General features: G+C 39.4%; 1 protein-coding gene across 5 annotated transcripts in view; it reads right to left on the reverse strand.

The window, feature by feature from the left end:
- The window catches only part of ROBO2 (roundabout guidance receptor 2), a 434,381-nt gene that overhangs the window by 32,523 nt on the left and 385,972 nt on the right, over nt 1-15,886 (reverse strand). For 3 of the 5 annotated variants that reach the window (XM_039713266.1, XM_039713269.1, XM_039713267.1), the window contains exons 21-25: nt 15,170-15,451; nt 14,671-14,796; nt 10,234-10,390; nt 4,095-4,355; nt 606-820 (exon numbers count right to left, since the gene is read on the reverse strand). In XM_039713266.1, coding sequence (XP_039569200.1) covers nt 606-820; nt 4,095-4,355; nt 10,234-10,390; nt 14,671-14,796; nt 15,170-15,451 — 1,041 coding nt within the window. The remainder of the gene's footprint in view (nt 1-605; nt 821-4,094; nt 4,356-10,233; nt 10,391-14,670; nt 14,797-15,169; nt 15,452-15,886) is intronic. The other 2 variants (XM_039713270.1, XM_039713268.1) reach the window with 1 other exon arrangement.

The following is a 15,886-nucleotide window of genomic DNA, read 5'->3' on the forward strand; positions in this document are numbered from 1 at the left end:
CCCCCTTTGATGATGATGTAGCTTTCCAAGGCATGCAAAGGACAGGAAGAAGTGAGTGAAGGAGGGTCAGAATTATTAAACAGATCTTCTAAAAGAGAACAATTACTAAATTGAGCAATAAAAAGTATGTTCAAAATACACATTTTCCTACATAAATGTTGTATTTACTCTAGAAGTAAATGTTGTGCAGATCTAGCTACACTTACTCTGACACAGAAAGCATTTGTCCAGCAGAATATCTAAAAGCGTTTTAAGATTACCTTTTTATGCTGCTCCTGATTTATGAAATATATATTGCTAATCTGAGGTCTTCCCCCTCCTTTTTATGTAACTGCCTTGCTTCTCTAGTAGAATGAACCTTTCATGAAAGCTAGGATATAACTGAATTTTCTTTCAAGTCTTTAAAGCTTTTTAAAATTCATGAATTTCCTTATCATTTTTTAGCAAAGCAAAGTATTTCTAAATCCTTCTTTAACTTTAGTGTTTAGTATATTAACATTTTAAATGTTACAGAAATCAAGTGGAATAAATTCTCACTTAGAAAGTGTCCAAATGGTGATGCATTTTACTGGTAGTAGCAAGTTGGTGTCACTGTGTTTCGTTACCTGTTACAGAGCTGTCTAGATTGTCCATACTGGAGCCTGGAGTATGCTCTAGACCTCTTAGTGGCCTACTGATTTCTACAGTTTCTTCTTCAATATCATCCTCATCATCATCGTCATCTGGAACATCTGTTTCCAAATCTGAAATAAGGTTTCCAGATACGTATCCTAGGGGAGGAACTGGAGCCTGAGGAGGTTGTGTATTGCTTTGGATGTGCCTACACAAACAAACAGGAAAAGTTATCAGAATGGACGAGGCTTTGCAGCCCATGGTCAATAAAACACAAGCCTTTCAACAAGACCTGAAGTATATTTAAAAAATGTGCTTGGTTAGGCCAAACTCAAGAAAATTCAGTTCAGTTATTCACTTCAGCTCCTAATACAAGAGTGCTTGCACACTTTCCAGTCTAAAATAAAAAGAATCAAGATAAAATCCTCTAGGATGAGGAAGGTCAGGAGTGTCTTCTCATAGATGAAGAGCGATAGACACAGAGGCTATATAAATCAGGTAGGAAACCCATGGAAAAGCACAATTCTGAATCCCAGCCCAGCATATAAGTGTCTCACCCAATATTCCCCCTTGCAAATCACACATTGAACCAAAGTTAAATCTCACTCCTTCCGCTTGAACAGGTGCAGTGCCTGGAGCAAAAGCCACCCTAAAGAGGAGGAAATGGCCAGTAGGACAGAAGAAATTTTCAAGTCCAATGAACGCATCATCAGTGAGGCCTTTTCATTTTGCTTTATTCTAAGAAGTTTAATTGATTTAATTGCAGCAGTATTAGGGCATGCATGTGTGAAATTACTGCATGCAGCAATTACATAAAGAAAAAAAAAAAGAAGACAAAAAAAGCACCCACAGGATAGCTGGATAGCTAAAAGGCCAAAGGCAAGCATGGGATTCAGAGTTTGATGTGCCTGGTCTCTGAGAGAAAAGAACACCAAAGAGCAGCATTCCCCACAGCACAACAGGTACACAGCAAGCTCTGCCAGGGGACGCAGGCATGACTGGCCTTGGCACAAGAGCATGTAACCATGCTTGAAATTGCTAACTTAGGCACTTAGGTGGGAATCCTTGGGTGGCTCTACGTGAGGTGCCATGACCTGATTTGAATCGGCAGCACTCTGGATGGGATCCAGGATTCTGCTGGTCTCTTGCTTGGACATCAGTAAAACTGAAGAAATTACAATTGTCACCTGTTTGGCTCCCAACTATAATACATTTTCAGTGGAAACCTTGTGCTGAATTATTGCCTGCATGAATGAATTCTCTTTATTCAATGAGCCTTTCTTTTTTATTTTCATCATGTAAGTCTATCAGATATGAGAATGTCATAGTAAATATTAGGTACCACTGGTAACTTTCTCAGCTTAGTGTAAGTTTTAACTTATTGCTTATTCTGAATCTAATTTCCAGGATAAGTGCTTCCTTTCTGACATACAGCCCCTTCTGATTAACAGTTATTGAACACTCTTCTGCCTGGACACCAGGTTTTTAGTGTTCTACACAGTGTTCAAAACACTGGGGCACTAAAGGGCACTACCATCTAACTAACCCTCAATAAACAGTGTGATTAGCTCCTAATCAAGCAAAATGCTTAAGTATATGTTTAATGTTAAGCTTGTGATAGAACAATTGAAGTCAATTTCTCATGTACTCATAGTTAAGCATATACTTAAGTGATTTGCTGGATCAAGGCCATAATGATTATATACTTTTCCAGTAATCTCTAATGGGCTCTTTCTTAAATTCCTAGTTGGCTGATGTCTATATTTCTCAGTTGTTACTCCTACAGTACCCTGAGACCCTGACAGGTCTTATTTTGCTGTTTAGTTTTCCTCTGTCTCTACAATGGACAGGTTAACTTTGTGAAAAGAAGACTGAAAAAATATTCCCTCCCAGTCAAAACAACGGAGGTCTTTCTACTAACTTTGACTAGCATGGTACATATCTAGCCAAACAACAAAAATATATTAAAAAATTCCATGTAATAAAAATTACTTGTATGTAAAAATCACCCTCAGGATTTAGCATAATACCCAAAAGGTGTGGAAAAAAAGGCTATGTGCTTGCTGGGGTTTTTTTGGAATTTCAGGCTCAATTACTGTGACTTTACACAAGAGAGACATTAAAATCTGTGTAATCCTAAGCACATTATGAAACTTCCCAATCAATTTTAATTTCCCCAAAAAGGGAGCAAGACCTTTCCTGCCAGCTGCATGAGGCTTTGGTGCGGCATCCTGCTCCATTATCCGCGCCTGCACTGGTTGGAGGTTTGGAGGGCATAGGAAAGGTAACAGCTGCACAATGCACAGCCACTGCCTGTGCTGGCAGGGTGTGCATCTGTGTGCTGGCTCAGAAGCTAGGATGTTCCAGAGGCCAGGTCTAGCTGCTGCCTGGGATTTGGGTCAGTCCCACAGGCAGGCTGGGGTCGGTGCTGGCAGAGCGATGCTGCAGCGGGACAGAGGTACCCTGTTGATCGAGTGCAGATTGCAGACAAGCCCCGAGGCTTCCAGAGTGCCCAGGGAAAACAGCTGGCTTTGGTCTGGCACCGCCTGCCTACCTGCCTGATGTATTTATGGGAGCTCAAGCTGAATAACTTTGAAGTTTTATTTAGCAGGGAAGAAAGGCTGCTCCTCTGCTGGCAGCGTGCCATTCGGTAACTGGCTCTGCTCTGCTCCGCCGAGAGTCGCGGGCTTTGTCTGGGTAGGAGAGTTGTAAAAGGACAACTGCTGCTCAGGGAACATCCAGGAACCAGCTGACCTTCACCATGTCCCCAGCCTGGTGCAGTTGACAAGTTCTTTCTCAGTCCCTGAAGAGATTGCTTCTGTTTGTTTTGCAGGGGAAATGTTACTGTGGTATTTGCTTGCTCTTCCTTTAAAGAGGCATAAAGCTCTCTGAAACACTAGACCCATCCTACAAATACTAACAACTTGCCTTCTGCTGTTTCTGGGTTTTTCCTGCGAATCAGAAATTCTCATGGTAGTTCAAAGTACAGAGATGCATGCAATTCATGCTCATGTGACACAGTGTAAAAGCTGCTACATTGCTATTTCAAGAAACTAGCATTATTTTTAATCAGGAATTTAGAATCTTATTATTTTTTAAAATCCTAAAAATTTCCTGTCTTCTTCTAGCCTGAAAAGAAAGTACTCTCAACTATATAAAAGATGTCAGGAGATGGGTATTAACTACTTAGCTAAACACATGTAAAATTTTGGAGGAATATAGTTTTTACATGTTTTCAGACAAAATTTAGCATATTACCAAGTATTATGATTTGAAAAGCATATATGGATGTGTAATGCCTTCCAGCTGTGGGTAGAGCTTTGCTATTTCTTCTTCCATTTTACTTCACTGGAAACATAATTGAAACACTGTTAACAGTCATTATTTATGTCAAAAGGGAATGTATTATTGTTGTTGTTATTATTAATACTAATATTATTATTTCATTTCCCTGATCACAGGTGACCCCTTCAAACATTTACCATGTCTGCTTTGCTATATCAAACTGGTAAGCCCTTGTTAACTCATCAAGGTGAGCTTGAAGCATTGGCTGCATCTCCTCTCGTGGGGAAGGCGTGAGAGTTGCAGTCGACTGCTGCCCAAAGGAGATGGCAGGAGATGAAGCTACTCCCCGGACAGGAGGTGTGGGGACACGATCATCATCTTCTTCAAGCTCATCTTCCATGCCCTGATGCAGGTAGGTCTGAACTGGCAAAGGTGGACACCAACCATCACTGTCATATCTACAACAAAAACCAAACAAACTTAGTGCATATCAAAACTCATCTCTGCTGCGCAGGAGAGGATGTAGAGGGTAAACAGGATTCCTGCTACAGTTGGAAACCTTGCTCACAGTGTGAGTCCTAAAATTTAATAAAAATAGGGTCTTAAGTGCCTAGATTGTCCTTACTGAGTCAGTTTAATTTTTCCCACAACAGCCAAGCAACTTGAACAAGATATGCAACAGAAAAACTACTGACCCATTATCACATTCATTAATGGTGATTAGATAATGTTGCACCACAATCAACAACAAAAATGAACAAAAATGAACTCACTTTCAGGGTCATTATCGTAGGAGAATGAATATTGACCTGGACATGAAAATAGCAGCATTCTTAAAACGTAGAGCAAGCTTTATGTACTAGCACCTATGCCCTTATTTCACAGAATCCCAGAAAAAGGTGAGTTGAAAATGACCCACAAAGATCACCAAGCCCAACTCTTGGCCCTGCATAGCACCATCCCCAAGAGCCACACGATGAGCCCAAGAGCATTAACCATTTACTTCCATCCTCCCCTTTATCTGTCTATAAATTTACCATTTGTTTCTGATTTGGAGCTTAAATAAAAAGCTACACTTTCCTCATAAATTCTGGTCTTCCCACCCTGCACAAGGGTATCTCCTGTGATGGGCCATACATCCATGTCACAGCAGCACTGACCCCAAGCATATGCTGTGTCACAGCACCAGCTGATAAGGTACATTAGCACACATGTTGACAGCTCTGCCAGCACCCCCACCTCCTAACCAATCTGCACTGAGACTTACCTAGACAGTGCTACATTTCTGAACACTTTCAACACACCTGCCCAAAGCAAATGGAAAAAATAACCACTAGGAGTATTCTTGAATAACAAATGCTTCTTCCTTCAGGCATAAAGGGTGTCCTGGTGGGAGTTTGTGGTTTTTGCTGCCTTATACCAAAGGTGTAAGGGGTGGTGCTATATCTGATCAGGGCTAGAAACAAAAGCTTTATATTTTATTACCACTTCTTACACAAGTTTTGCCAGCAAGTAAATTCTTTTCAGTCTCTGCACTTATCAGAGGATCTTTCAATTCAGTGTTGTACTATAGTATCATCCTGGGATATTGTCCCTTAGAGACTCTGGCATCATTCCAGGTGGAGAGGCCTTAGTAACTGTGGTCATTCCCTGTGCATCACCTCCCCTAAGTAATTCCCTAATCTGAACACAACTTCAGTTGTACGCAGCTTTGCTGACAATCACACCACTCAAATCTCAACTGTCTACTTTTTCCATCTTCAAAACATCCAGTCAGGCATTAGTCCCTTGAGCATCAGCACATATTTCTTCTTAACTCCTGGTGTATTCCAAAATAACTCAGGATACACAGTTGTGCTTTTTTTTTTCCCCCTCAAAAAACAACCAGACAACCACAAGCTCTCACAGCTCCTTCACTGTCAAACCATCACACACTCTAAATGCCATTTCCCAAGCATCATCTAAGTCACTTTATCTTCCTTCCACCTTAAAGGACTGCTGACAAGGTCCTTTTTTCTGCAATGCAGGCAGGCAGTGCATTGCACGATACAGTTAATTTCTCAAACTGGCTTAAAAATACTTCTTTAAAGCTTCTGATTTGGAAAGAAGGATTTACCAATTTCCCAAAGAAAAATGAAGTACTGTCAATTTTCTCAAGTGTGAAGCCAGGTTATAAAAAGGCTGGGAACACTGAGATGGAGAAGTTGCAAAACCTGTATTATGAACAGAACATTTACTTTCAGCAAAATTCAAAGATTTCTTAAATTAACTAAACTACTTTTTCCTTATTCAGAAGTCTGTAGTTGATTCAGGACAGCTGAAACAACCTGACTTAATCATCCAAAAGTCCATGGAAGATATATCTGGTAATTCACACTTGCAAAAATTTAAATCTCTATATATGTAGATATAACCATAAACAGATATACAAACCCATATGAGCACAGAAGTGAAAATAAGGGCTGCTTCTTAACATCTGGCCTCTAGGAGAGGCTGAGTGATTGATCATTACCATTTTCATAACACAGAGATTGAAGAAAATGTTACATGATACATATTCATCCTTAGCAAACAAATAAGACATGACCAGCTGTAATTTGTCTTTCCAAACAAAATTTACTCAGGACATTTGCAGCCAAGGCTGAAGGGACCATCCTAAATCATACAGTGAAAAGTGTGCAGTGAAACAGTTCTCTTGCTGCCTTTTGCTCTCTCAACCTCATGCTTTGCTATAATGCCCTCTTCTTTAAAAGGGACAGGGAAAAGTCACTCCCTGGTGACTTTGCAATGATGAATAAACGAGCTTTGGATGTGCTCGCCTTCTGACCCTACTTGCTTCAAATCCCCAAATGTTCAGCTTGGCGGCAAAAAGGTTTTTTAGCAAAGAAGTTTCTCAGTGACAAGATTCTGCAAAAGTACTGTACCTTTACCCAAATTTTGTTTGAAATGGAAAGCAGCCTAAACCTGAAGTTCAGGACATTGAGATTCAAGATTTCAGGTACAAGAAACTTTGTCTTCTAAATGTAAGGTGTCTGAAAAGCCACAAGCACTAACCTTCATTTTAGAGAAAAACAAAATAAACAAAAACCCCCAAAATCAACAAAGAAGAAATAAAAAAAGAAAAAGTAAACCTAATAGACTACATAGTAACTACATGTCACATAAGTGATGCAGCTATAGAAACACCTGGTATCACCATAGTGATTATTGGCCACATCCATGTTCTTTTTCATTTTTTTGAGTAAATCCAATGTAGTGAAAATGCCACTTTTTTTTAAGCACACTTATTGAAATCTAAGTGCCTTAACTTCATTAGCAAACTCTGATTGTAATTTCATTATAATTAAGACCCTAATAAGTTCTGGTTAACAAACATGCGCCTCTATTTTTCTAGTAAGTTTTATTGTATTGTCAGCACTTCTACAGTAATCTTTTACTATTAAAAAGCTCAATTCATTATGTCAATAGATTTGTTCCTTCAAAATATAAAATAAAGGTGATAAATACAGGGTACATTCTGTAAAAACTGTGTTTTATTATACAAGTTGTTGCAACTAATGAAGCTTCTCTCCCTGGAATTCACCAGAAAGGACTTTTTGAAGGTAAGTTAAAAGGTACTACTTCCTTAACTTTTCCTGAAGACAGACAATAAGTATCAAATATATTGACATTCAGCAGCTAATAATCCATTCTGAGGTGTAATCAATAGCAAGAAATATAAATAACCAAATAACAATATGCTGACTGCCTTTACTGGGTTGACTCAAGATCATGCATATTATTGGTGAAAAAGGCAAAGTAAAAGATAATGAGTAAGAAACAAGTATTTCTTTACTGTCAAGTTTATATAAAATCAAGCAAAATCATCTTCTCTGAAAAGGGAAAGGGAGCATGTCAGTTTGGGAGCTACTATAGGAAAAGAGAAACTTAATTAGCACAAATAGGCTCTTTGCTGAGGTTAAACAGGAATCCAAGAGATTCCCAAAGCTACCACATGATATAATGGGGCTAGCTGGAGTAAGATATTCACTTTTTCTTCTCCAGTTAATGGAAAAATGGAGGCAATATGCCAACCCTAGTGCCTCAGGAAGAAGGTGGTACAGAAAACTGAGTGTATTTTTTCTGTGATATGTTAAGTTAGGTGGGTTTTTTTTTTATATCACTTGCTGTTTTGGATTATCTTTTGCAATTGAGCAGTCCAGTAGTAATAAGGCAATTAGTGCTAATCTCTAGTAAGTGAAACTAGGTGTCAAAATTATTGAGGGGTTTTTTTTTTGTGATAATCATTCCAGTGAAACTCACATTTTAATTTAATTGTTAGAGGAAGACACACAGAAAAACAAGTTTCTGTTTAGATGCCACCCTCCTTGTTCTATTGCTCTAAAATTAAAACACTTTGAATTTGTCACAGATAGAGTAAATCAAAACAAATAAGAAAAACAAAAGAATTTTTAAAATGTGGCTTTTTTTTAAACCCAGTATGTCCAAGTCAACATAAGGAATTCAGTCTGTGATTTTTTCCCTTCTAGGTTGTTGAAAACCACAGAAACAAGATCAAACCCTAAATTGAGAGGGACTATTAGCATTGGAAGCATCTTCAGAAAATATGGGCATTGCAGATTCATCAAAGGTGGTTGCAAATTACTGTAGCTCCAGACTGAGACTCTAAGTCCAACCTTACAATTTTTTCTGTGTTTGGTAAAATGCATGTTACAAGGTCTTGCTACCACCACTGCTAATAAGACATAACAAAAACCAGAGAAGAACAATTCCAAGCATAATCAGAGGAAAAACTAATGGTTGTGAATGGTTCTGAATGGTTGTGAATGGTTCTGGAGGCTGGTGATTACCTTCTCCTTAAATAACCAACGTTGTCTTGGTGACCAACATCATTCCTTCCAGCTAAATTACAGATGCTTTATGCAACTGAGGAGTCAAGCCCTGTGTCACAAGGGATTTCTCTATAAGGTATTTCCATTTACCTTTAATGCTATTTCATTGTTCTGAAGAAAATCCAAGTGGTTTGCCTTCTATTGCATAATTGTTTTAGTGAAATGGTTGCACATGTGTTTTAAGGATATAAACTGATAAAGACAAAATTATTATATGGTGAAACAATTTAAAATTTATTTTAGCCTCTTATAACAGAATACAGAAGACAATGATTAAATGAACTTTTTGTTTTGAGCTTTAAACAACACTCACAATCAGTAAGGTTATTAATTTTCCATTACTTTGAAATTTTAACTATAGAGCCTGAATGGGCCTTAATTTTAAGAAGGACTTCACTGACAAACACAGTCATTTATTGCTCATTATAAGAGCCAAAGGAGTTGGTATAAACTGAAACAACATGGAATTTTTCTAACTTTAATTATGAAAGTAGTAATGATCAATTCCCCTTTACAACTGAGATAACACTTGAAATATTTTTATTCAGTAAAGCTATTACAATATATTCTTAAAAATGTTTCATCCTTAGGAAATATTGATTAATCCATGTATTGAAACACACGAAAAAATTTTTCCTGACAGAAAAATTATTCTTAAAGACTCCAACAGAGCTACCCACAGTAAACTATGTTTTTATATACTCTGATTTACCTCCAGAGTTTGATAATCTGGTATATCACATAATTACACTTTATAAAAAGCAATTTGTAGTTGTTGTCTGGGTAGGAAATGTCTCTTTCCTCTCGTTTAGCAGTTCTTGTGTGATTTTGTGTCCTTGAAAACAAGTTTGAGCTATGCAAAATTATGTGGAAGGTTCCAGAAACTTGAAAGTTGTTTGAATAATAACAAAAAAGAGTATAATTAGCATGCCTTCCTCAACTGTGAAATTTCTTCTAAAAGGCGATGAGAAGATTATTATCCATTGGTTGATCTTCAAAAATTAATCCAATTTGGTGGGTTTGGGTTTTTTTTGTTCTGTTGGCTCTAATATTTTTAAACATCAAAGCAGTGAAAAAATACACAGAGCCAGATTATGTCATCCTTACTCACTCTGAGTCCCATCAGCTGCATGCAATCCCAGAATTCAATTAAGCTACCTGTGAAGTGAGATCCTTCTCAGCATGAGAAAGCACTGAAGCCCTACAGGATGATGAAGCAAGGTCACTTTTGTTTCCATCTTCAGTCACTATCCAGAGAAGCTATTCAAACATTCCTCCTCCACAGCCTTGAATAAATCTACAGGATAAGTTGTTCTCTCTTTATTTTTTTAAACAAAACAGAATAATATTGTCCCTTAGTAAAATTAAAAAAAAAAAAAATAGAAAAGGACTCATTTCTGCAAATCACAGGTTTTTCTTCAAAAGAAAAAGAGAAAAAATTTACCCTGCTTCTTGCTGATCCACCCCATAGTGCTCCAGCTCTGTGCCTGGAAGTGGCTGCACAGGAGGGGGTGGGAGGGGAACACTGGCCCAGGTTGAACCGTTATTTTTCTGGGGCTTGGCAGTATTTTTGTTTTTCTTCTTTTTCCCTCCTTTGCCACCTGCAAATCGAAAAAAGAAAAATAAAATGTTAGAGCTATAATGTGGAAAAAAAGGCCAGCTATTTACATTTCTTTGACAGAATTCTGATTCCAGAGCACATGCCCAAATCTCAGCATAATTAGCATCAACGTGCTAATGCTGTAACAAGGTTATAAGTAATAAAAGAATGGAATGGGGAATATTCTGAATATTTCCTGAAAAACACTTCTTTTTAAACCTCTGTACATTTGCACCACGGTAGTGCAGAAACAAGGAAAGACAGGTTTTCCTGTATAAGAAATATATTTCCTGTTTTATTCATGTGCACTTTATAACTTCTTAAATTCACTCTTAGATAAAATTATAATAAAGCATAGCAAATTATTTCAAATGTCAGAATCCACTGCGATTACAACACAGTTTTGCAAAATCACTTTCTGTGGAAAACATGGAGGTCAAAAAATTGTCACTGGAGTCAGGAATTTTCAAGACAGGAGTAAATTGTCAAAACAAAAGGAACAGGGTTTTGTTGACAGGAATTTCTTAATTTCTGGAGTTTTTTTAAAGAGTGGGAAGTCATGTGCAATGTTTTAGGACTGACTGTTTCACAGGATTCAAGTGTCCTGTGCTACAGTGGAGAAGAGGTTCTATTTCTGATATACAGCTCTAACGGATGAGGTAGAAATGCAGTGAGCAATGCATTTTGGTTAAAACCTCTGCTCTTCTCTTATTGTCCTTGAATCCACTTCTCCAGCTGAGACACTTCCATTTGTGGGAGAGTGATCTTACAGAGAAAGCTCTCATCCCACTTGGTTTGCTTCTTTTATTTTTCTCTGACTTCTTTTTCTTGTCAGGAATTCATTAAGAGAAAGAATGGCTCAACATTTCGAATCCCTTGACTGCTTGGGGACTCATCTATTTTTTGTAGCTTTGTTGTGGCTTTCAAACTCTTTGTTGGGTGGAGGAATGGTTTGTCAGATGCCTTTTCAGTGGGGTACCCAGCTGCTCTCACTCATCCCTGGCCTGTTGCAGAAAGCACAGTCTAATCCATCTTACCCACTGATGCTTCTTGATGATTTATAAGGATCAGCCAAAAAAACCCTCACATAAAAATGAATCAATGAATCAAGAAAGCCAAAACTGACTGGTCAGGGAGGGTGGCACAATGTGCACTGGAAGGCACTGCCCTCTGTACCATGGCTTTAATTTAGGCCCAGAGAAACACAGAAGGAGGTGCGATTTTAGCAACAGAGACAAGCCCCTATCATGGGACTTTTTATCTTTGAGATGGTGGCTCACAGGCTTTCTTCTGTTACCTCCAAACATCAGCTGGATGAAAAAAAGGACAAACAGAGAGGGAAGAAAAAGGTGATTCTGTGACTCAGAAGTAGCCAAGACTTCTCTTTTCACCTCCTGTTGTGCCTGCTAGAGACAGGCAACAAGCCCAGCAATATTTCTAATTGACCTGGCTGGCAGCACATTGGAAGTGAGACTTTGCTTTCCACTCAGTTCCAGACCAATGCTCTTCCTTCCTTGTTTTGGAGTATTTATAGTAAGTTCAGCCAAGATCCTCTGATTCACTATGTGTGAACTGAGCTGATATTACTTCTATTAGGATAGAAAACAGGCTCTTCCTTCCGTTTGTAGCCTGGCAGAAAGGGCAGCTTTCTTGAAAAGGGAAAGAACATTTTGACCGGTGAAAAGAAACCCCAGTGACAGTGGAGATAGAGGAACAAATACATGAACTTTCTGGAGAGAAAGTGAAGCTTTCAAAGCACAGGCAAGGCAAAAAAAGTGGAGTTAGAAATAGGGTCACTGAACAGTGCAAAGGAAGTAGGTTAATTTTAATTTGTGGGACATGGAGAAATTTTTTTAAAGTCAGCAGGAGTAGGAGCCAACAAGAACTAAGGCAGGAGGGGCTGCTTTAGGAGAAAAGCACATGCATATGTTTTTATGTTGCAGGAGGATTTAAACTAGGAATACACAGAGAAGGGAAATGCAAAGAACAACTTCAGCTTAGAGATTAGTTGAGGTGAAGAGGAAGATTTTGGAAGTGTAGCATCTTGATGATCTTTGGAGACTGGTAAAATGTAGGCTGACGTGTGGAGTGCTAATATGGGAGTCACTTGGATTTTGGGAGTTTCAAAGAGAGAAATTAGAGATAATGGAGACATTAGAATGAGTGAAGCAGAGAGACAAGGGACTTGTTCAGATGAAGAAATGAAAGAAGAGAACTCCAAGGTCATTACTGGTAGGGGAAAGCAGCCTACACTGTGGAGGTGGGCATGAGATTTCTCTTCTGTCCCCATGGACAGAGTTATTCCACTGTCAGACTGGTGGGACAGACACCAAACACTTAAAGCCTGATTTGTGTTTGAAAACTGATGCACCAAAGCCTTGTTTCCCCATAGCAACGATGCCTGATGCTTCAATGTCTCCTCACACTGAAATTCAATTATATTGCTTAAATCTCTAGGTGAATTGGGTACTGGAGAAAGACTTTGCCAGTTAGGCTGCTGATCCTAGCACAGGTATAATATGTGCAAACTATAGCTACAAAATTTCCCTGCCTCATAAAGCAGTTGAAATTTTAGCTGCTTTCCATTCCACAGTGGGATAGGAATTCTCATGATATTCATGTAAGAGAGACAGAAACTTATTCAGAATAATAAGTAGTACTTAAAGTACTAACCAAGGAAGTGAGAGAACAAATCCCTGCTCACCCTGATGGGGACTACACAATCAAAGCTGGTCTCTGACTCCAGTGATGCTCTAATTATCAAACTATTTGAAGGTCTCCCCCAGTTTCTTGTGTATTACAGACATCATTATCCTGTATCAAAGGCATAATTAGGGGGCAAGGGAGAGCAAAATACTGACTCTGCAGTCCAATAATCTGGCACTCATCTGAGCACTGGGGCATCCAGTTTTGAGCTGCACTGGTCGCAACAAGAGTGCCCTGGCCATATGACTGACTATAACCAAAAGTTTCCTAGTGTCAAATTCCCTTCTGGCTGAGAAACACTCCACAAAATACGTTGCATTTGAAATATTTGATCCAAGTCCAGCCTTTGATCAAAGGGCATTTTCCAGTGAAACTTCCTATTTTCTGAGAAAACTCTTAGGCAGCCTCAGCTGTCAACACATCTAAAGTGTGACACTGCCCTCTGATACCTGACATACATGTACACCAGCACATCAATTTCTGAATTTTCATGGGGCCTGGGGAACAAGCTGATTTCCTAAACTACTTGTCAATATACCTCACATACAAGGAACAAGAACCTTTCTTGAAGTATTTCAGCTTCCAGATACCTCTCTGACAATGCCATGAGTCTATTTTTTGATCTCTCAAATCAGCTAATGTCCCCTCCTTAAGAACACAAGACGTGCAAACACATTTAGCTATTTGAGTCATGGTCAATGATAATAGGCTTCTCATCTCAAGATTCAGTTTGAATAGTCATTTAAATTGACATAAAGAAGCTATTTCTAGGTTTGGTCTGTTACTGGGAGGGCTGCTCCGGCTTAAAGTGGAAAACCAAAAAGTGAGTATCAAAAAATCCTTTCAGTGCTCTCATATTTCAGCTAGGTGAAATCACAGATTTTCATCTTAACTGTTGCCTTTTCAGTTTTTGTCTTGACAGAAAAAAAAGACAATTATACATAACATAAGCAACAAGTAAGCAAAATTAAAGAAATCAAGAAAAAAGGTGTGCTCAGACATAATACCACATGTACTATGATCATTTTCATCTGATGAAAATGCATCATGTTTCCAATAGAACATGCAGCACACACATAAAATCGACATCCTGTTTGTAGGCAAACTTGGCACAATTTGTTGAAAGCCCAGTCACCTTTCAGGGCCCTACAACTATTTCCAACCTGCTTCACTGAGGAACAGCATTCAGAAATAGCTTGTGGGAGTGGGGTATCTGTTAACAACTTAACAAAAATAATAATCTCCTCATTAAGTTCAGTGTGGGGAGACCTATAAACTGAGGATGGATGCAGAAATACATTTGCTCCATAGATTGTGTCAGGGAAAGGATGTGATAAAGGCAAGGCTGGCTGCTGCAGACAAGCGCCACATGGATGTACTCTCCAGTTATCTCCCAGTAGGTTCTGCAAAAGGCTTTTTTGTTTCAGTAGAGTCCTGTGTGGCATTGTTTGCTGATGGGCAGGAACTCTCATGGCTATCCTCAACTGGTACCTGGGAGGTCTTCTGCCTCCCTGGCGAGCCGCTTGCCAACACCCCTCCGTCCCTCGCTCCCCTGCGCACGGCGACGGAACCAACCTGAGAGGCTGCCACTCCTTTCGGAGCTGTTGTGGGAGCTGGTGGTGCTGAAATCCTGTGACTGGTTGTGTGGCAATCTATTAGCCAGTCCCTCAGCCACCCGGTAGTCAGGGATGTAAAGCAAGGCTAAGGGTTAAACGGCAGAGGTCACAGTGGCATCGTGGGATTAGTCGACAGCACAAGCACATGCGACACATGCAGTTAGCAAGTCAGGGGCAGATGGGGTGGGGGGAGCAGGTTTTAACTTGGTTATTTTTAAAGGTACACCTACCCTAGCCTAATGGAAGACAGATGGCTTGGTGACTAGCACAGGACAAAGAGCATTAAAAGCACAGTGCAATGTATTTCAGGTGAGGTTCAGCACACATGCAAGGTGTGCAGGCATTAGTTCAGGTCAACACGAACAGTGTCTCACAGAGCTAAAAAAAATTTTCTAATTCATGCACAGATAATACAGTACACAAATCCAAAGGCTCTAGAAAATAAGAGCTGTAATTACCATTGTTGCCTTTGCCTTGGTCTGGGAGAGAGTAACCAAATCCCATGAGGTCATTTTTTTGCTGAATTGAGCTTTTCCACTGCGGATCTGGTAAATCGACAGCCAGCTCGTGGATGCTGTTGGAATGCAGTATCTGGGTGGTGGCATATGGCGTAGCCTGCGTTATTTGGCTGGAGCTGTTGTAACTGGTTTTGGTGGTGAAGTCGATGCTGCTGTAAATGGCTCCATCAGAAAGCATGGTAGCAGTTTTATCTCCTTGCCCTGGCACTGGTGGCAGCACATCTGTGGAACAAAACAAATCACTGATGCACGGGAAGCCTGAAAGTACCAAGGTTTAAGCTGGGAAATAAACGTGTCGTTTTGCACGTTTGCATTTCAGCGGAGACAGGTCCATGAGCCAACGAAGGGAAGATGATGTACAACCATCGCCAAGCTATCAGCAGCTGTGACAGGCCTACCACTTGCCCTTCACGTCTCGCTGCCTAAAACCATCTTTTTTTTTTTTCTTCCTCATACCTTCAGCTGTGAAAGTGAAATTTGGAATATTTCTCTACTGAAGAATGTTTTCAACTATTCACTCCATGTCAGAAGCAATGAAACTGTCTGGACTTCAGGGAAATGATGAAAGGAGAGAATTTACAAATCACAGAGGGAACTTGCCCAGAAAATATGTAGAAAAACTCTCAAAGTAATTTTTAAGGGCATCACCTTGATTTC

Source organism: Passer montanus, unplaced genomic scaffold, assembly GCF_014805655.1.
Source record: "Passer montanus isolate IOZ18808 unplaced genomic scaffold, ASM1480565v1 scaffold28, whole genome shotgun sequence".
NCBI classification, from domain to species: Eukaryota; Metazoa; Chordata; class Aves; order Passeriformes; family Passeridae; genus Passer; species Passer montanus.